The sequence below is a fragment of the Molossus molossus genome, unplaced genomic scaffold, assembly GCF_014108415.1.
Source record: "Molossus molossus isolate mMolMol1 unplaced genomic scaffold, mMolMol1.p scaffold_m16_p_4, whole genome shotgun sequence".
Taxonomy (NCBI): Eukaryota; Metazoa; Chordata; class Mammalia; order Chiroptera; family Molossidae; genus Molossus; species Molossus molossus.
The window spans coordinates 35,776,053-35,798,492 of record NW_023425377.1 but is presented as its reverse complement, the minus strand read 5'-3'; the positions used below and the strand labels follow the sequence as shown (position 1 = coordinate 35,798,492).

Genomic DNA, 22,440 nt, shown 5'->3' with positions numbered 1-22,440 from the left:
CCTGTGCTTCCCAGCAGCTCACAGTGCTCTCTGTGCCCATACTGTCTGTTGGCATACAGGGTGGCACACTTCTAAGTGCCTAACCTAAATTAATGCATTTAATCCTCACATCAACCCTATGTGGTTAAGTACTACTTAAGTATTATGCACATATTATAGTTGAAAACACTGAGGCACAGAGAAGTTAAATAACTTGCTTAGGGTCCCACAGCTAGAAAATGGCAGAGCCAGGATTTGAAGGCAGACAGTCTGACTCATGACCATCCAATAATGTGGGTACTATTCTGATTCCTGTTTTACAGATGAGAAAACTGATCCTTAAGGCAGGATGTGTGGGTGTCAGAGAAGCTCTAGTAAGAAGGAGAGAAAACAAATCAGAGGCTGGCTGAGTGTCTTCTCCAGCCAGAGGTCACTGAGTCTCAGGCCCTCATTTTACAGACGGGAAACTAACACCCTAAAGTAGAAGGGACTGGAATAAGAGTACTCCGAGAATCAATGGTAAAGTTGAGGCTTAGACCCAGCTCTCCATTCATACGCAATGCCTGCCTCATCTCTACTTCTGCATGTCCTCTGAACCTGCACATCTTCACTCTGGCCCCCTATTCCCACCCCTACAAAGTAGTTTTTCTTTAAAATAAGGTGAAGTCATTTTCTCCAGAGTTCTCTAATCTATCTGCTGATACCTCCCTTAAGAAAGCTGGTATTAGAGAGACCACCACTGGGCTAGCCCAAAGCTGCAAAGATAAATACCTAGCCAGGTGAAAACGATGCAGAGTGAAACATCTTTTAATTCTCTAGTTTGTACATACTTTGTACTTTTCTTTTCTTAATAATTTTTCTTTATTGATTTGAGAGAGAGAGAGAGAGAGAGAGAAGCACCGATGAGAGAGAACATCGATTGGCCGCCTCCTGCATGCCCCTGGTCAGGCCCACAACCTGGGCATGTGCCCTGACCAGGATTCAAACTGGCGACCTCTTGGTGCATGGGTCAATGCTCAACTAATGAGCCACACTAGCGATACTTTGTACTTTTCAAAAAAAAGTTATTAAATAAATACATGATGAAAAGGGAAGAAAAAAGCTGGTTTCAATAATAAATCCCACAACCTCCCCTACAAGTACTGTTTTGGGGGGTTTGTTTTAGTTTTGTTTTAGTAACTTAAAACAACACAAATTTATTTTCTTACAGTTCCAGACGTCCTAAACGGGCCTCGTTAGGCTAGAATCAAGGTCTCAGCAGGGCTGAATTCCTTCTGAAAACCCTGAGGGAGAATGTTTCCTTGCTTTTCAAGCTTCTGGAAGCCACCCACATTCCTTGGCTCCTGGCCCCCTATTTTCAAAGCCAAAAACATCTCACTGAGTTTTTATCAAGTCACATCTCTCTGGTTCTTCTTATTTTGCCTCCGTCTTTCATTTTAAAGAGCCCTTGCTATTACATTGGGCCCACCTAGATAATCCAAGGTAATCTCCCCATCACACGTTCAGCTGACTAGCAACATTAATTTTATCTGCAAAGTTAGAAATCTTTGACATTTAACCTAAAAGATTCTGGGGATTCGGATGTGGAAGGTGATGGTAATTTGATATAACTATCATCCATTTAAAAAATTATTTTCAATACATGCCCTATACTCATTTAATACTAAATTATTTGTACTTACTACCTAAAAGTCATTGCTAGACCCGGGATGTAACCATTGCATTGCCCACTCCATTCTGAATGGGAAAGACCAGAAACAAAATGAAAAGCTATACATTTTACTGTGTATAGAATATATCTCATTTTAAAAAAGGGTGGGGGGAGGATTAGACCAGAACACTATACAGCCCAAGAGTCTGCCCAGGGCCCAGAGACACAGGCAGGCTGTCTTGTAGGGCAGGCTCTGGAGGCTCAAATGCAGTGTGCCTCAGACCCTTGACCTGCCTGCACCATGACCCCCTCCCCTACTTATGAGTACCCTTCACCACCAAGCTAACTCATACTCATTTTTAGGCCTCAGGTTAAATCTTCTCTCCTGAAAGAGCCCTTCTCTGTGCCCTCCTTCATCTAAACTAAGTCCCTTTGACTTACTCTATCATTGTATACCATGTTCCTTTCCTTCAAAGGCCTTACCCACAGTTTGTGCATAAATACTACTATGAGCTTATTCGATGAGTATCTGTCCTCACCCCCACACCACGAACTCCATGATAGCAGGCAATGGGACTGGCAATGCTCACTGTCACAACCACACTGTCCAACAAAGTGCCTGGCACATAAAAGGCACTCAAACGTTTGGGCTGAATTGAATGAAAAAATGATCATCAATTCAGCCTCTCAAATACCTCAATCCAGGAAAAGGAGGTGTGTTCTGGATAAGGGTAGTAGATATTTTGGTCTCTAGAGAGGTCATCTGCCTCACAATAAATAAGGTGGAATTATGCTTTCAAGAAAAAAGAAAAGAAAAAAACCTTCATATCATATCAAATTTCCAGCACTTTAAATAAATAGTAAGATCCTTAATGACAACAAATAGTGTATCCCGTTCTCTGTTTAGCCAGTGATTTGTAGGGTTGCAGAGGGGAGCACATCTTCTGCCCTCTCCCTGACTGAGACATACCGCTGAGGCCTCACACCCTCACAGTCCAGACGCGTGCCTTTGGGTGAAGCAGCATTTTCCCTGACTCCTCCTTCAAGGCTCCAGATGGCTGAGGATAAGGGCAGGGCAGTGAAAGGGGGAAAAGGCACAGACAACATATTTCACAGCCGCATGCCCTGCTGAGACTCAGGCCTGGTGCTTTGCACCTCTACATGCGCAGAGACATTCAGCTGACTAATGTTGAAATAGGAGAACATTTTTAACAGCCTGACAATCCAATACCCAAAATCCCTGAGAAGAAATGATGACTGGGGAGAAGTAGAGTCACCCAGACCTTTAGCTCTTCCTTCACCAAGAGTTGGAATTAACATGAGTTAAAGACTTTCTGCTCTGGGGCCCAAGCTCATTCCAAAGTCTTGCAGCCTAGAGGTGAAGAGCATGGGTGCTGTGGTCAGGCAGGCATGAATGTGAGGGTCGTTCATCCACCTACTGGCCTTGTGACTCAGAGCAAATCACCTAACCTCTTTGGAGCTCCAGTTTCCTCCCAAGTTACCAACGAAGTTATTGTGAGGGTTAAATGGAAAGGTGCTATCAAACGGTGGGCTGCGAGTGTGCTCTACACCTAGCTCTTAGCTAGATCCGAGCTTACCTGGACATTCTCTTCGGTCACCTCGATTTCGGCTGTATAGATATAGTCAATCAGTTTACTCAGTGTCCGTCCATCCACGTCCTTGATTTCAATCTTCTTGGCTTTACTCTCAGACATGTCACCTACAGTTCAAAGCAAAATAAAATGGACATGAACTTGGCACTGATAATATGCTTAACTTTCACATGGCCTCCTGCCTCGTCTGGATAATGTAAAAGCACCGACTTCACTCTAGAAGGTCATGCGGCTGACATCAGGTCACTTCAACTTTGGGTCTGTGTTCATCCAAACCCAAATTTAAGCATTCCCCACTCTACCTGTTCCCCACTTCCATTTTGAAGGCAAATCTGTGTGCAATAAGTCATTCAACCAACTTGCTGTAAACATCTACACAGAAGGCCAGAAAAAGTGAAGAAGATATGCACCCATCCTCAAAGAGCACATGGTCACATCTAGTATAGGGCAGATTTATAAAAAAAATATTTATAAACAGAGGTGTTAAGAGCCAGGAGAGGTAAACACAAAGTAACCATGATAACAACAACAAAGAGTAACATTTATTGCTAACTATGACCAAGCATTGCCGTAGGAACTTTAATGTGTTGCCCTTTTTAATCTTCAGAACAACCTATGAAGTTTATTAATATTACCCCCATTTTATAGGTGAAGAAACTGAGGCAAATCTAGGAAGTGGCCAGGCTGGGATTAAAATCAAGCACCCTGACTCTAGAGCCTACACTTATAATCAAAACACTATATTAAATCCCAAGAATGCAGAAGACAGAGCAAGAAACCCTGCTCAGGAAACCCAGGAAAGCATCCTAGTAGGTCACTTTTGAGCTAGGTATTAGAGAATAGAGTATTCCAGAGGCAGCAAAAGTGAGGAAGGATGAGCTGGATGCAGCAACCATATGTGTAAAGAGAGCAAAGTGCCAAATGGATAAATTTTGGGAACAGTGAGAGGTTGATATGGCTGACACCAGGGGTAACAGTGAGAAAGGAAGCTGAAGAGGTAGATAGGAGCCAGGACTTATGACTTATAGAACTCTGAAAGCCATGCAGATGAGTTTGGACTTTGTGCTAAGAGTAGCACCACTGAAAGGTTATAAAGAGGAAAATGACATCAACAGATGGGTGTTTTTGAATGAATTTTGGATGCATGGTTGAAGCTGGATCCGAGGCAGGGAAAATAGTTGGGAATAATAACAATCCAGGAAGGAGAGGACCGAGGCCTATGAACGAGGGCGGCAGGAGCACCACATCTGCACAGTCCTGAGGCCCTTCACTTCAGCCTGCCCTCTCCATACTGCACAGAGGTCTGTCTAGAGCCAGGCTCATCCAACGGCTGCTAGCTTCAGAAGGAAACGGCAGGCAAGACATGTGTCTTTGTACACTGAAATAAAGGGCAACCTGACTGCAAGAAACAGGGATTCAGAAGCCCTCACGTGGGTGTGAAAACAGAGCTGGGAGGTTGTTTTCCCTCTGTGGAATTTGTGCACTGGAGCTGAGAAAATAAGCACAGTACATCATGTGGGCACAGACGCCTACCTCCAAGCCGCATGGACAGCACATGATTCCTCCACCAGTCCACATTCCCACCCTGACAGAGTTCTAGATATGAAGGTCTCTGGAACAGGAAGGAAAGAGGGGAAAACCATCCCAAACCTTGCCTGCTCCCTTCACTGCCAGATCAGGTGGATCACAGATCCTCCTTCTCTCTTCGCTCTGACTGCTCATGGAAGCCAGTCAAAAGGTCTTAGCACTTGCCAAAGAGCCCTGAGGCAGGAGGAAGAGGCAATGAGGAAACAAAAAAAAAAAAAAAGGACAACCTGACTGCAGGAACCAAGAGATTCGGAAGCCCTTAAGTGAGTTTGAAATCAGAGCCTGGCCTAATTATTTTGTCTGAAATGTGTGCCTGGGAGTCAGGTTAAGGTTTTGTAACTCCAAGGTAAACAAGTGGAAATTCCTGAAATTGTATGAACATATATACGGGCAAAAGTCTGAATTTTCAGGGAGGTGGGGGAGTGACAAATCATTTTTATCAGCCTCAATGTTAGTCAACTGAAGCCTTTGCGCATGTTCTCTGGACATGGATTTCTAGATGGTGGAACTTATCAGACTTCTTTTCTGCTTCTTAAACATGACTCTAAAATTACTAATTTTCTACATTAAGTACTTTAAAACTTCAATAAGCAATGGGAAAAAAAAAACATGAAAGAAAAACTAGGGCCTCAAAGATAATATTTATTTTCTAAGAAAGTTCCCTTAAGGAAATTGGAGACCTGTATAATTGGAGACTTGTAAAATTCAATCCTACCTCTTACAGACCAATGGAAATTACTGCACCAAAACAAGACTTCAGCTTCAATAGCCCCTGAAAGTGGCAGTAATAATAGTTGCTGCTATGTGCCAGGCCCTCTGCTAAGGGTTTATACACATTAATTCATTTAGCCTTGCAAAAACTCAGGAGATAGATATTACCTCCATTTTACAAATTATAGAATTGGCATTTCAAGAGGTATTTGCACATAGCTAGTCACAGGCTAGCATTTGAATCTTGGTCTTACTCTAGATCCCATGTCATTTCTAATAAATCCCTGTACAATTTAAACCTAACCTAACTAATGACCTTAATAAAAGTATTACCAAACCATCCCTTGGTCCAAACTCTGAGGACAACTTAGTACTTAACACCTAGCAAGCAAGAACCAAGAGGGATGGGATCTTGTCAAGCTTATTTTTCAAGATATCCTCAACACCTATTAAAGTGTGTGGTACATAACAAGCACTTAAAAATGCTTGCTGGAACAAGGAAAGAAAGAAAGAAGAGAGGTTTTCTCTGGACATCGTATAATCCCATGGACTCCAGTAATTCCTGCAGGGCAGAAACCATCAAAGGCTTGGTCATTCTTGCTTCTTCACTCACCTCTACCACTTTAACAAATATTTCTAGAAAACAGAATATAAACCCTGTAAGTACTTCCATCTTCAACATCAACCCAGGAGCTTCCTCTGCTGGTTTTTCCCCAGAGGCCCAGCCCAGCCACCTCAGACTCTGAACTTTCAGAAAATGTCTGTTGGTTGCACATCTTTTTAGCCCCTTCCATGTTCTGCTTGTCATCTGTTAACGTGCATGTCCTATTCCTTCAAATAGAACATGATCCACAAAGGGCAATATTTGTTGATTCACTCATTCATTCAGTAAACATATATCAAACAGACCCCGTGTTTGTTAGGGGTATGCTAGGCTCAGAGGACACAATGGTGAATAAGAACATCACCTGCCCTCATAGAGCTCAGTTTAGGAGAGAAACAAGTAAACCAACAATCACAAAGTATGTTAAATGCTAAAAAAGGGGGCTCAGCTTAAGAGGTTCTTAAAAACAGGCAATTCCTGTACCCTGAACTATATGCAAAATGATGAGCACACATCATATGTTTTGTAGAGTCCATTGTTTTCATCAAATTGATTCATGATGGTTAAGAACCACTACTCTAAAATGAGATCTGAAGAAGGAACCACAATTATTCAGAAGAGAAGTGAGTATGAGGGGAGAATATTCCAGGCAGAAAAAATAGTGTATGTAAAGGTCTGGAGGTAAGCAACAGCATGACCTGTTCAGGGACCATAAGAAGCTGAGTTTAGCAGAAGCATTGTGAGCAAAGACAGGAATGGGGAGATGAGGCTGGAGATATAAGCAGGGTCTGGAGCACTTGAGGGCCTTTCAGACCATGATGAGGAGTTTAGACTCCATTCTGAGAGCAATGGGGAGCCTCTGGCAGATGTCAAGCAGGTGAAGGATTCATCAGACTATATTTAGAAAGAGATCGCTATTACTACAGAACAGAGAATGGGTTGGGGGTGAGGGAACAAAATAGAAGGCAGGTTGACCAATTAGAAGGCTGCTGCAGTAAATCAGGTGAAAGATGATGGTGGTGAACTAAGGGACTGTCTTGAAACTACTTAATTTCTCACACTCCACCTTAGGACCTTGCACCTAGAAGTCTCCAAGGACCAGAGCAAGCAATCCCTGCCCTCCATCAGGTACAAGTGTACAAGTCATAGTTCTCGATCCTAGCAAGCGCAGCATATGCACAGCTGAGCTCTTTGTAGGTGGAAGACAGTCAAAGGGGAGAAGGAAGGAGGAGATGTGACCTGAGGAGCAAGGAGAAAACCTTTCACTATCACAGCAGACTCAAGAAGTCTAGAACATCACTGGCTTTCTTTCCAGGCCATTAGTATAAACCCCTCTCTGTTACTCAGCAAAAAGAAGCCTCAAGAATGAGAAAGGAATGGTAGAGTGGCTGGCAGATCTCTGAAGAACCAGTGCTAACCACCAACCACCCCTACAAAGTTATATGTCAGTGGGAAGAAAAAAGTATATCAGGAGTCCTTATGTTACAGAATTCTTCTTGTTCTTAACCTGAATGCTTACTGCTGCAATTTGTTCTGGGTAGAAAGAAAACAGAAGATCATTATCCTTTGCAAAATGATCCTTCTTGGGTGTTAAGATGGTTATTAAACTTTCTTTCCTCTAGTTCTCATCAATCTAAACCCCAATATCTGGGTTGGCAACTCCTCTGGCTAGAGCTGAGGTCTATGTCACACATTAACTTCACATGAGAAGAAATACCCTGCCACCTCCCTGAATCCTGGCCAACCCTCCTGAGGTGAGTGGTCTGGACTATTTAACAGTAAAAGGCTGACCTCTGTCTCCTGTGAAATAAGGACATTACCTATCCTGCCATTATTCTAAGGTTTGTGGAAATCAAAGGAGATAATGATAGTGTGAATTATGACAGCAGGAGTCAGCAGAGCTGCAGTGATGGGTATCACCCCATCACCCACCCTCCCCGAATCTCATCCCTCATCCTTTTTCCACATGGAAAGGTCTTTCTGCTCAGCTAGTGGCACATGGAGCCCCAAGTCAGGAAGAAAATGCCTGTGTAGCTACACAGACGCTTCAAATCCACCCCAACCACCATCAAGATGGCTGATATGAGAGCTATCCGTCACATCCACAGGAGCTTTGTAAACTATGATGTGCTCAACAAATAACGAGTAAACCCTATTCTGCACTGGGTGCTTTATTCCTATTATCTGTATTTGTGTCTGATTATAGTTATTATTCTATCTTACAGATCCAAAAATAGGATCACAGAGGTTAAGTGAATTGCCCACAAACCTATTAGGTGCTGGAGTCAGGAATGAAACCCAGGTCATTATGGCTCCAAAGACCTTTCCAAGACACTACACCATCTCCCAATACAAGGTGGCATTACCACCCTGTGTTTAACCCTTAGCAAAGAGGCCTCCTCATCAACAACACCTTCCTATATGAACATTTATAAACCATTCCTTACCAATGGTTTTATCCAATGATGAACTAAATTTTAAGGCTGAACTACTCGAAGTCCAAAAAGTCTACCCCAGACTATCTTGGTCAAACCAGCTACACTTTAATGAAGGGGGCTGGTGGATGTTTGAACAGCAGTCTCTCTTCCTAGACGCTGAACTCTGTTGAACTACAACCAAATCAATTCTTTATGAAACTCACCATTTCTGCATCAAGAGCAACATATTTTTAGACAAGACTTCTGTACCTCTCATCCTCAAATCTAGGTCTCCTAAGCCAGAAGAGGATGCCTGACTTTGATGTGATTTGTTAGGGACAGGAAAAAGAAACCCTATGTCACTGTAAGCTTCAGCCCAGAGGTAACTAAATCTAAAAGACAAGTCATATGGAAGATAAGGCCATTCCTCCTTAACCCCAGGCAGCCTCTGATGCCTCCGATCCTTTTTTTCTGAACTATTCTACCCAATCCCTGACTCCTCAGAGGCAAAACCCTCAGGAACCAGACCCTATCCACTACTACTCCTCCTCAATACCCTCCTCCTAGCCTTCTTTATCCAGGGAAAAAATTCAGTAGCCTAGTGTTCCCTCCCTCCTAGCCCCACTGCCTTGGATTAAGTCTTGTTGAGCTGCTTGTTATTGTGAAGATCTTCAAAGGCGTCAATACATCATGCAAACAGAACACAGGCAAGGGTCAGGGCCTGGCAGAGTCTGGCATGAAGAAAGGGTGAAAACAAAGGTTCTTTGGAATGGGTGCATGCCTGAGAGGTGAGTAAGAGAGCTAGACCTTCATTGTTCTGCTTTACAGATGGGTTGTGTCCACTCAAAGCCCCTTGCCTCTTACTCCAGCACATCCCTGACTCTCCTCCCTATTTCTACTCACCATACGTTCAAAGACGCCAGCTAAACATCAGCCTACATCTAATAAAAACTGGACAGCAACTCTTCTTTAAAAAACAAAAACAATCTATAATCAGCCTCTGCATATACAACCATAGGGACGGGACAGCTCGCTCCAGGGGCTTCATTTGGGATGGGAGCCCAAATGTCATGCAGCTATGATGACAGGTATGAGATACAGAGTCCACATATTCCTTAGAACTCAGTTCCTTTAACACCATAAAATGAGGTTATTTTTAAAGTATTTAGCCCAGCGTGGCTCAGTGGATTAAGCATAGTCTCATGGACTGAGAGGTTCCTGTTCAATTCCCAGTCAGGGCACATGCCTGCGTTTCAGGCCCGATCCCCAGTAGGGGATGTGCAGGAGGCAGCTGATCAGTGTTTCTCTCTCACATCGAGGTTTCTCTTTCTCCCTGCCTCTCTCCCTCTAAAAAAATCAATAAAAACATATTTTTTAAAAAATTTTTTAAATAAATAAAGTATTTAGATGACAAGTAAGGACCTATATAGAGTAGAGATAGATGCCCATGGTACACAGAACCCCCAGTAAAGGGCATGATAAAATGAGAAAAAAATGGACTAGGCTATTTTAGGAAAATTAGCTTACCCTGGGATATCGGTCCTAGATGGAGAAGATAGATTGGCGTTGGGATTGGATCTTAAGTATTCCATACTCACAGGAAAAAGATAGGCAGAACACAGCACTGCTGGCCTCTCCAATTACACTATACTGAAGGAGTGGAGGACCATTAGGCTGACTGCCCATCCCAGATCTTCCCCCAGGCTGGCTGCCGTAGGACACTTTCCTGTGAGCACTCAGACCTGTTTCACATTTATTCAAAGTTATTGTGAGCAAGACACAGTCAAGGAGGAGAGCTGGTATTTGGAACCATCACAGGACATTTGGGCAATATAAACTCGGAGGACAGAAAATAAAAACAGCTGAAGCCTGAGTAAGAGATTATAATCACATCAGTCAAGTCAGAAGAAAGTCACATGTATTTTGTTTTCTTTTTGGCCTTAAACATGCTGACAGAAATGGACGCTGCATGAGTCAGCTGGGCCTTTTCATTACTAATTTTATTAGTTTTAAAACTGAACCTGATCATTAAAACAAAATTTTGCAATGGTACTTTTTTTGTACCTGTTTACCAAGGTTTAACAAAGTCAAGGGCCTCAAAAAATATACAACTCTCACCCTGGCAGGTTTGAATCAGCAATTAGAGCGTCAATCTGTGGACCAAAGAGTCACAGGTTCGATTCCTGGTCAAAGGCACGTACCTCGGTTGCAGGTTCAATCCCTGACCCTGGTTAGGCTTGTGCAGGAGGCAACCGGTCAACGCGTCTCTCTCACATCGATATTTCTCTCTCTCCCTCCACTCTATCTTAAAAAAAAGTCAATGGAGCCCTGGCCGGTTTGGCTCAGCAGTTAGAGTGTCGGCCTGCGGTCCAGAGAGACCCAGGTTCAGTTCCCGCTAAGGGGCATGTACCTCGGTTGCAGTTTGTCCCCGGCCCTGGTTGGGTCGTGCAGGTGGCAGCCACTCGATGTGTGCCTTTCACATCCATGTATCTCTCTCTCTCTTCCTCTCTCTCCCTCCCGCTCTATCTGAACAAAAAATGAAAAAATGTCCTTGGGTGAGGATAAAAAAAAAATCAATGGAAAAAAAATGCACAACTTTCATCCACTGCTGATGGAAGCATGAGCTGGCACAGCTGTCCTGAGCTGGAGCGTTGCAGCACGCATTTCCCAAGTCTTCAAAACGTACATATCCTTTAGTCAAATATTTCTTATTCTTGGGACCTATTCTAAGGAAATAATCAGGAATGTAAATAGAGATTAAGATATAAAGATGCCATTATGATATTATTTACAGTAGCAAAACATTAGTAAGAACTATAATTTCCAACCAATAAGGAAATGCATTTTCAATTAGGATATATAGGATGGAATCTTAAGAAGCCATTAAAATTATGATGTAAATGTGATTTAATTGGAAAAGATATTCAAAATATACTGTTAAGTTCAATTAAACAAATTTTCATTGAGCACCTACTATATAGAAGACCATAGTAAAGACACAGCAGTAAATTTTAAAAGTACAGTTCTTACCCTCATAAAGCTATGACTGACCTGGAAAGTCAGATTTAAAAAAATAATGAGATAAATAGTAATATTAAAGAGAAGCATAGGGTACCATGAGAGTAAAGCAAATAAATTTAACCTAATCCAAGGGCATCATGGAAGGCTTTCCTGAGGAAGTGATGCTTAAGTGGTAATGAAGGATAAATAGGAGTCAGGCAAGCACGCAGGCAGAGAAGAAGAACATTTCAGGAAAATGAACAGCAATTTTTTTAAGTGTATACATCAATAAAGTCTATTCAACTGTGATATATAGAATGAACTCATTAATGTTAAAAATATATTTTGTATGTACATATTTATAAATACACATAAACACATGTATATATTTATAAATATAAATATAAAATCTGAAAAATATAAATTATACTCTTATCAAGAGGTTACATTCATGTAATTTTTAATTTTTTTCTTGCCCTCTCTTTCTAATTTTTTTCCCGCAATGAACATATGTGATTAGTGTGTGGATGGATGGATAGTAACCAGATTCAATGAAAGGCTTTGGCTGAGCATCACAAAATGTGCCTGCCCTCACCCATTCTTAGCAAGCCTACATTAATTTTTTTACCTTCACTTGTTAACTATGTCATAAATACCAGGCCCTGTGGTGGGCACTAAGGATTCAACAATGACATGATATGGTCCCCAAGTGCCCAGACTTCACAATCAAGTGTGAGAAACATTTCACTCGTTCATTTAAAAAATATGAGTCCTACTGTGTACCAGGTTCTCAGGATGTAGTAACAAGTCCAACAAGATCCCTGACTTCATGGAGCTTACAGTCTAGTGAGGAGAGATAGGTAATTAAACATATAACCAACCAATAGAATTTTCAGATAGTGATCTTTGTTATGAAAAAAATATATAGTCAAGTTATGGGTTAGAAAAGAGACATAATGGGGAACTATGGCTAGACTGGTCAGAGGAGACTTCTAGGAAGCAGAGACATTTGATCTGTAAACTGCAGGATGAGAGGCAGCCAACACACGAGACACCAGAGCACAGGCACTGCAGACACCAGGAAAGAGACAAGGATGCAGGGTAATAATGACCACACTCAGAGGAAGCACAGGGTACTTGGCAAACATGTGGAAGAGAGACCTGATGCAGTCCATGCTCTTACCAGCCCAGCTGGCCTTCAGTCAGCAGTGATTTATAGAGCACCGCATGTACCTATTTCAGGGGAGGTGCTGTGAGGCACTACAGACCAGAAGCTCAGACATGGGTTTCAAGGAATTCAGTTTCAGAAACAGCACATGGGAAATAGTTGGGCAAGGCTATTTGGCATGGTCAGGGAAGAGGCACTCCTTGGAAAGTTGGCAAGGATGATGAAAATAAATGACCCATAGTTAATATTCTTGCCTTACTCTCCCCCACCCCAGGTCCCACTATCACCTCTCCCACACTCCTGTGAAGGCCAGAGGAGGCCCACAACCCCTGCCTCCCTGTAAGGGAGGGCAAGGAAGAACCAGATGTGGGCCAGCCCGTAGAGCACTGGGCCAGCCATCAAGAGGCCAAGTTCCACTCATTCTCGGTGTAACTTTGGGCAAGTCCCTTCTCTTCTTTCCGCTTCAGTGTCCCCCATCTGCAAAATGAGAGATCAGAAGCCCTGGGGACGAACCCAAAAGTTTATATTTTTCACAAGCTCCCCACATGATTATGGTAGATACCAAAGTTTGAGAACTAATGGACTACAAGAGTCTACCTTTCTTTGCCTCATGGTGGACAAAGGGCTGCATACCCAACTGGTCTGGCTGAGACTGTAGTTCCATCAAGTCCTCCATAGTGCAAAGCACAGTATCTGGCAATAGAAGCTCCACATGGTGGGTGTTACAGCCTTCTCTTTCCTCCCTCCTCTCATGCCACCACCCTCAATATTCTCCCAGGGGGACTACAGCCTCCTAGTTGTGGGTTAGTTTCCCTTCAGCATACCTGTGAACATTGCACAGAAGTAGGGGCTGCAGGCCGCCAGGACCACACGATGGGCTTCTATCTCGACATCTTCCGCCACAATCATCACGTCACACAACAGCTGCTTACTGTAAGACACCAGTGAGGGGACAAGATAGGTCACAGCACCAACACCCAATCCAGTCATACAAGGGTATTTTTCCTTCCACCCAGATTCCACACTATCACCATGTAAAGCTGTCATAGAGACCTGCCCTATCTTGAGTTAAGAAGGGCGATGGACTCATCAATATTTCCAAGCCCCCGAAAACCTGACATTCAAGCTTTCCTAAGGCACACAGAGTGATCCAACTAGCCTGGGGCTGCAAATTCAGAGTTCCTTTATTTGTCTTCATGTCTCTGCTCCCCACTCCATCAGCTCTGACTGAGACAGGAGTATGACAGCTCAGGAAACAGTGGGAAAAGCCTGGGGCTGCCAGTCAAGTGAATGAATGAATGCTGAGAGTCATAAGCATGTCACTGAGAGGTGCTACCAGCGACAATAAGTATTAACAATTCCCCAAGAGATCCATTGCCTGGCAATATTGTTAGGAGGCCAACCATATCTAGAGGATAAACATATTTCTCCTCCCACCCAGATTCAACACTATCACCAAGAAAACTCTGCCTGTACACTATGCTCCCTAAAGACCCTGTACAAATGCCAATCGTTGCAATTATTAAGAACATGGTAACTGCCTTTTTACTTGTTTGTCAATCCCACTACACTGTGGACTCTGAAAGGAACTTGCATACCTAGCCCATAGTAGGCCCTAAATTTTTACTAAATAGATGAATGAATTTTGAAATGGGATCAATCCACATAAGTAGATAGAATAGAAATTTGGCTACTTTGGAAACTGAAAGGGTGCTGCAAGGCCATCAACCCAAGAATTTTTCCAATACCAGCCTTAAAATTTCTTATCCTGTCTATTATTAATATAATGATTAACATTAATAGAGTTATATGTGACAGACACAGTTCTAAGCACTCTTTCACATGTATTGCTTCATCTAATCCTCTGTACAACCTTATGAGGTAGGACTACTGTTATGCCCAACATTACAAACAAGAAAATTGAAGCCCAGAGAAGGTAAGTAACTTTCCCAAGGTCACAGAGAAAGAGAACAGTAGAGACAGGATTTAAATGCATGCAGCTCAGCCCTAGAATCCATGCTCCTAACTTTTATGGTATCCCATCACCACTAGTTCCTCCTTTAGAATGAAGCAGTATAGGTGGGAGGGAAGACAGGTAGGACAAACACATTTCAACTGTAATTCATTGGTAGTAGTTAATTAAAACACTACAGTGATTGAGAAGTCTGAGGTCATGACTAGGTTCCATGTGAGAGTGATGAATGTAATGAGTCTCCCATTGTTGACAGATGAAAGAGAAGGGACATATCTGCCATCCTTGGTGTATCATTAAACCATTGCCAGCTACTATAATATTAGTCCAGGTTCACTTATCAGAGAAATAAAATCATAAAGCCTGAAAAGTTTGGACCTGCAGATGTGCTTAGAGATTATCTAGTCTATGAAGCTCAGAAAAGTGGCCCAAAGATACAGAAACCTGAGTCTTGAATACAGATCCAGTACCACAATGCTTCATGACTGGCTGACATTTGTATGGAAAAAGACCGAAAATAGGTAAACTCCAATGGGGAAAGGTGATCAGGAAAATTTTAACATATGGAATAAAGTATCAGTGAGAGGGCTTCTGCAAAGGATGACACCTCTGAGCACCAAGAGGCAAAACCTGGGGGATGGGACCTCACCCTGCAGTGGGCAGCAGACCCGACACACAAACTTTATCAGAATAGGCCAGCTCAACTGGAAACATACTGGCTCTGCCTTTAACTGGCTATGAGAACATGGACAAGTGACCTTACCAGTCTTCTCATCTTTATTAGCTACCTTGGGACAAACATCATGGGGACCAAATGGGTTTGCAGATGCCACCTGAGAACAGATTGGTTTTTAATCTAGACAAATTGTATGGTAAAAATGTATTCCCAACATGAATAAGTTCATCTTGGACATTTTCATTTCTAGTAAAGATTTTAGGGGGAAAATGAAATTACCACTGCTATTTAAAAGTACAGTACAGACCTGGCCGGTTTGGCTCAGCGGTTAGAGCGTCGGCCTGAGGTCCAGAGAGACCCGGGGTTCGGTTCCCGCTAAGGGCACGTACCTCGGTTGCAGTTTGTCCCAGACTCTGGTTGGGTCGTGCGGGTGGCAGCCACTCAATGTGTCCCTTTCATATCGATGTTTCTCGCTCTCTCTCTCTCTCTCCCTCCCCCACTCTATATGAACAAAAAATGGAAAAATGTCCTCAGGTGAGGGTAAAAAAAAAAAGTACCACAGGCCGACGCTCCAACCGCTGAGCCAAACCAGCCAGGGCAGTACAAGTGATTTTTTAATAATCAGTACTTTAATGAAGAAAGTGTTGACATAGATGGATCAGAAATACTGACCAGTTTTCAGCACTAGGTGCCAAACAAGCAAATGTCAGAGAGGGATATCTTGCACAAATGCAGAGCTGACAATTCATGAACAAATGAGAAAGAGACAAGAAGGAACGAAGAATAAAGATGGAGAATCCAGTTAAGCAAATGAATGAGAGCAGTTCTAATGAAACATAAGTCTATCTCAAGGCCAAAAAAACTCTAACCTGGGAAAGTGACCAAGAAAAACTTGCCAAAAACTCAAGGTAGGCTTTCCCTGCGGGTGGGAAAGTCAGTCTGCACACTGGAGCCATTTCTATGTATCCACTCTGCATGGAAAAGGGGAGAGGCAGCTCCAAAGCCCTGCATGGCTCACAAGTACTTCTAATTCCACTTACCAGAGATCCTATAGGATCCTTTTTCTCTGAGCTATCACACTACTCCAAAAGACAATCTTGAGGAAAGAAAAGTAGAGCTCTATACTTTGTGATTTATGGAGAATTACAGTATAGCTGTTAGTAAGGAGCACAGACCCTGGAATCAAACTGACCAGGGCTCATGTCCCCTGAGTCAAAACTGAAATGTGTTGTAATCAAGATAATGAATAGTGATAATAGTAAACATTCAGTAAATGTTAACTTATTTCTTTTCTTCTTTTTCCACAAAATACTTCATTTAAAATTAGAGGTTAAGTTTGAACCACATGTCAGACATCTAAGCAAGGTTATTAAGCAGGGAAGTGGATCCATAAGCCTGGAGTTCAGAGGTAGGAGATAGTTAAGAGGTTGTGTAGGGATAGGAAGAACCAGCATAAAAGATCTGACAGCAGTCATTGAGAAAAGAGAAAAACCAAGAGTTTTGTATCTTGAAGCCAAGTGAAGAGAAGGCTTTAAGAAGGAAGGAATGAAATACTGTATCATAAACTACCTATAAGTAAGATAACATTAGAGTTGCTAGATAAGGCAAATAGGAAAAAAATAAAACTAGTCTATTTGCAGATGACAATCTGTATATAGAAAATCCTAAGGAATCCACTAAAAACTATTAGAACAAATAAATGAGTTCAGGAAGGTTACAGAATACAAGATCAAAATTTAAAAAATCAATTGTATTTCTATACACTTGCAATGAACAATCCAAAATTCCATTTACAAAGAAAATTCCATAAGAAAAATTCCATTTACAATAGCATCAAAAAGAATAAAACACTTAGGAATAAATTTAACAAAAGAAATGTAAAAATTATAAAACACAGTTGAAAGAAATTAAAGAAGACCTAAATAAATGGAAAATAAATGGAAAAACCTAAATAAATGGAAAAATCTTCAGTTTTTATGGATTGAAAGATTTAATATTGTTACAATACTCCCCAAATATATTCTACAGATTAAAGATAATTAAAGATATCAAAATCCCAGCTGGCTTCTTTGCAAAAATTGACAAGCTGAACCTAAAATTCATATGGAAATACAAGAGACCCAGAATGGCCAAAATAATCTTGAAAAAGAAGAATATAATTAAAGGATACACTAATTTCAATAAGAATCTAAGTAGGTAGGTAGGTAGGTAGATAGATAGTCCAGAAATAGACACTTCCTCAAATTTACAGTCAATTGATTTTTTTACTTGAAATCATTTTTATTTTTCAATTACATACAATATTATATGTTTCAGGTGTACAATCCAGTGATTAAACATTATAAAACTTATTAAGTGATCATCCAAATAAATCTCATACCCATCTGACACCATAGTTATTAGAATATTATTGATTATATTCCCTATGCTGTACTTTACATCCCCATGACTATTCTGTAACTACAAATTTGTACTTCTTAATAATTTTTACCTTTTTCACCCATCCTCCTAACCTGTGCTCCCATCTGGTAACTGTTAAAATGTTCTCTGTATCTCTGAGTCTGTTTCTGTCCAGCTTGTTCATTTATTTTGTTTTTGTTTTTTATTCAATTGTTGATAGACATGTATTTATTGTTATTTTATTGTTCATATTCTTATATTTCTTCTTCTTCTTCTTCTTCTTCTTCTTCTTCTTCTTCAAGAAGACCTTTTTCATGTAACACTAGTTTGGAGGTGATGAACTCCTTTAGCTTTTTCTTGTCTGGGAACCTCTTTATATGTCCCTCAATTCTAAATGATAGCACTGCTGGGTAGAGAAATATTGGCTGTAGATCCTTGCTTTTCATCACTTTGAATATGTCTTGCCAATCCCTTCTGGCCTGCAAAGTTTCTGTTCAGAAATCAGCTGACAATCTTATTGGAACTCCCTCGTAGGTAACTGTTTTTCTCTTGCTGCTTTTAAGATTCTCTTTTTTCTTTAACTTTTGGTATTTTAATTATGATGTGTCTTGGTGTGGGCCTCTTTGGGTTCATCTCATTTGGGGCTCTCTGTGTTTCCTGGACTTGTATGTCTATTTCCTTTCCAGGTTAGAGAAGTTTTCTGTCATTATTTTTTCAAATAGGTTTTCAATTTCTTGCTCTTTCTCTTCTCCTTCTGGCACACCCAATATGTGAATGTTGGTATGCCTGAAGTTGTCCCAGCGGTTTCTTAACACTATCCTCATTGTTTTTCCTTTCTGCTGTTCTGTTTGGGTATTTTCTGCTTCCTGATATTCCAAATTGCTAACTTGATTCTCAGCTTCATCTACTTGACTCCCTATAAATTATTCTTCATTTCAGTTAGTGTATTCTTCATTTTTAACTGGTTCTTTTTTATGTTTACCATGTACTTCTTTATGTTGTTGAAATTCTCACTAAGTTCATCTACTCTTCCCCTATTAAGCATCCTTATAACCAGTGTTTTGAACTCTGCAGCTAGTAGATTGCTTGTCTCCATTTGGTTTGGTTATTTTTCCGGAGTTTTGTTCTATTTTTCATTTGGGACATGTTTCTTTGTCTCCTCATTTTAGCAGCTGCCCTGTGTTTGTTTCTCTGTATTAGGTAGAGCTGCTGCATCTCCCAGGTTTGGTAGAATCACCTAATGTAGTAAGTGTTTAGTAGGGTCCAGTGGAACAGCCTCCCTGTTCATTTTAGGTGGGCACTTCACATGTGGGCTGTGTATACCTTCCTGTTGTAGTTGAGCCTTGACTGCTGTTGGCATGTCAATGGGAGGCATTTTGCCCCAGGCCGATAGGCTGCAAGGACTGTCTGCAACAACAGTGGAGGATCAGCTATGCAAGAACCCATCCCACAGAGAAGGACTTCCTTCAGTGGATCTCTGGTACCCAATGAGTCTGTCACTTGTGGAGGTGGTTGGGTGGTGCTTCGATGCAGCCTGAAGCTGTCCACCATTGCACTTGCTCTGGGGCCACCCAGGAGGTTCAGGCCAAGGTCAGCTGCCTCCTGTGTTCTGCCCAGGGCCACCTGGCATGAAGTATAAAGCAATTTGCCCATGGCTGCTATTTGCGCTGGGTTTGGAGGTGCCCAAGAGAGGCCAAGCCATGAACCAAGGCCAGCAGCTGCTAGTGCCAGGCCTGGGGCCACTTAACAACAAGTACAGGCACATCGAAGCCAGATGCTGCTTGTTTGAGAGATTTTAGGAAAGTCTAAAGCATGAGCCAAGATATGCCATTTGTATGGAAAAGCTACTGGAAACAGCTTGGGTGGGCCTAAAAGTTGTGTGAGACAGGGGTCTTAGGGAATCACCAGGGTGGGGCAAACTGTAAGCCAGGTTGATGGAGATTCAGTTATAGCACCTGCCTACCAATTCTGTTGGGGGTAGGGCTCAACAAAGGAACAATACCTGCTCTCTGTCTATGAGTCTCTATTTTGTTTGTTAGTTCAGTTTATTCATTAGAGTCCACATATGAGTGAAATCATATGGTACTTGTCTTTCTCTGACTGGCTTATTTCAATTAGCAGGCAGAGCTCTGGTAGTGGGGAGAATGGGGGGCATGAAGGGATTGAGCAAAAAAGAAAAAAAACTCGTGGATACTGATGACAGTGTGATGACTGAGAAGGAGGGGAGAAGGGGAGGTGGAAGAGGGTATATGGGGGATAAATGATGATGGAAAAATAATAATAAAATAAGAAACAAAAAAATAAATACTCTTACACACGTGCATGCGCACGTGCACACACACACAGAACAACAGCCTCTGCCAGCACTTCTGTCTCAAGAAAGCTGCCCCTCCAGCTCTCACTGTGATGCCAGACAATTCAGTTCTTCCCCATCTGTTCTTGGTGCCTTTCAAGCTGCTGCTCCAGCACTGGAGCTCAGAGGGAGTGTGTCTGAGTAAGTCTGTGTACAGATCCTTTAAGAGGAACTGCCTGGGACTCCAGCATCCCTCCCCTCCATCTCACTTAATCAGAAATTATGGGTACTTCTCTTTCTGGCACTTGAACCCTAGGCTGGGGGGCCTGGTGTGGGGCTAGAACCCTTCACTCCTCAGGGAGGCCTCCAAAGCCAAGATATCCCTCCCAATTTTTATCTGCCACATGAGTGCGGGAATAGCCTGTTCTGTGTCTACGCCCCTCCTACCAGTCTTGATGTGGCTTCTTCTTTATATCCTTAGTATAGGACTTCTGTTCAGTTAGATTTCAGGAAGTTCTGAATGATGTTTCTTCTGTAGTTTAGTTGTAATTTTGATGTGGGAAGATGTGAGTACCGTGTTTACCTTCACCGCCATCTTGACTGTAAGTCTACGCAGTTTCTTGATTTTTGATAAGGGTGCCAAGAACATTTAACTGAGAAGAATAGTCTTTTTAACAAATGGTGCTAGGCCAACTGGATATCTACATGCAAAAGAATAAAGTTGGAGCCCTACTTCATACTATGTATAAATATTAACTCATAATGGGTTAAAGATCTAAATTTAAGAGCTAAAACTATAAAACCCTTAGAAGAAAACATAGGGGTAAATTTTCATGACTTTGAGTAAGACAATGGTTTGATAGATATGACACCAAAAGCACAAACAACAACAACAACAACAAAAACAGATAAATTATCCCTGGCAGGTTTGACTCAGTGGTTAGAGCACTGGCCCAAGGACTGAAGGGTCAGAGGTTTGATTCCTGGTCAAGTGCATGTACCTGGGTTGCAGGTTTGACTCCTGGCCCCCCCAATCAGGGTGGTGTGGGAGGCAACCAATCAAGGTGTCTCTTTCACATCGATGTCTCTCTCTCTCTCTCTCTCTCTCTCTCTCTCTCTCTCTCTCCCACCCCCCCCCCTTCTCCTTCTCTCCCTTCCACTCTATCTTAAATATATATATGCCCGGTCAGTGTGGCTCAGTGGCTGAACATCGATCCATGCACCAAGAGGTCCCCGGTTCAATTCCTGGTCAGGGCATATACCCAGGTTGTGGGCCAAATCCCCAGGGTGGGGGCATGCAGGAGGCGGCCAATGTTCTCCGTCACTGATGTTTCTATCTCTCTCTCTTTCCCTCTCCCTTCCTCTCTCTCTAAAAACCAACAACAAAAAATTGTTTTTAATATATATATATATGAAAAAATATCCCTCTGGTGAGGATTAACAAAAAAATAAGTAAAGTAAAATTAAATTAAATTTAAAATTAAAATAAATAAATAAAACACACAAATTAGATATCAAAATTTACAACTTTTGTACTTCAAAGGACACAATTAAGACATCAAGAAAGTGAAAAGACAACCCACAGAATGAAAGAAAAAATTTTCAAATCATATATCTTATAAGAGACTTGTATATAAAATATATAAAGAACTTGCACACTACAACTCGAAAGTAAGTAGACATATAATACAATTTTTAACGGGCAATGGATCTAAAGAGACATTTCTCCAAATAAGATACAGAAATGCCAATGATCACTTGAAAAAATAATCAACTACATTAGTCATCAGAGAAATGCAAATCAAAACCACAATGAGGTACCACCTCACACATACTAAGATGGCTATAATAAAAAAAAACACTGAAAATAACAAGTGTTGCTGAGGATATGGAGAAACTGGAACTTTCATACTCTGCTGGTAGAAATGTAGAATGGTGCAGCTGCTTTGGAAAACAGTCTGTTCCTTAAAAGGTTATACGTAGAATTATATAATCCAGAAATCCCACTCCTAGGTACGTACTCAAGAGAAATGAAAACATACATCTATCCAAAAACTTGTACATGAACTTTCATAGCAGCATTATTCATAACAGCCAAAAGCCAAATGTGGTCTATCCATACAATCAAATCTTATTTAGCTATTAAAAGGAATGAAATACTAAGATAGGCTACAACATGATAAACCTTGAAAACATTATGCTAAGTGAAAGAAGCCAGTCATCAAAAACCACATATTATATGATTCAAAAATCGGCAAATCTATAGAGACATAAAGTAGATTAGTGACTGCCTAAGGCTGGGGGGACAGGGAGAATAGGGAAAATAGGGGGATTACTGTTAAAGTATACAGGATTTGATGGGGTGGTGA

The 22,440-nt window shown here is 41.6% G+C and overlaps 1 protein-coding gene across 17 annotated transcripts in view; it reads right to left on the bottom strand.

Annotated features, from left to right (window-relative positions):
• KLHL3 (kelch like family member 3) overlaps positions 1-22,440 on the bottom strand; it is a 551,388-nt gene that overhangs the window by 501,718 nt on the left and 27,230 nt on the right. For 14 of the 17 annotated variants that reach the window (XM_036281821.1, XM_036281823.1, XM_036281825.1 and 11 more), the window contains exons 3-5: positions 13,555-13,661; positions 13,328-13,423; positions 3,229-3,350 (exon numbers count right to left, since the gene is read on the bottom strand). In XM_036281821.1, coding sequence (XP_036137714.1) covers positions 3,229-3,350; positions 13,328-13,423; positions 13,555-13,661 — 325 coding nt within the window. Of the gene's footprint in view, positions 1-2,600; positions 2,663-3,228; positions 3,351-13,327; positions 13,424-13,554; positions 13,662-22,440 lie in introns of those variants that run through there. The other 3 variants (XM_036281814.1, XM_036281822.1, XM_036281826.1) reach the window with 2 other exon arrangements.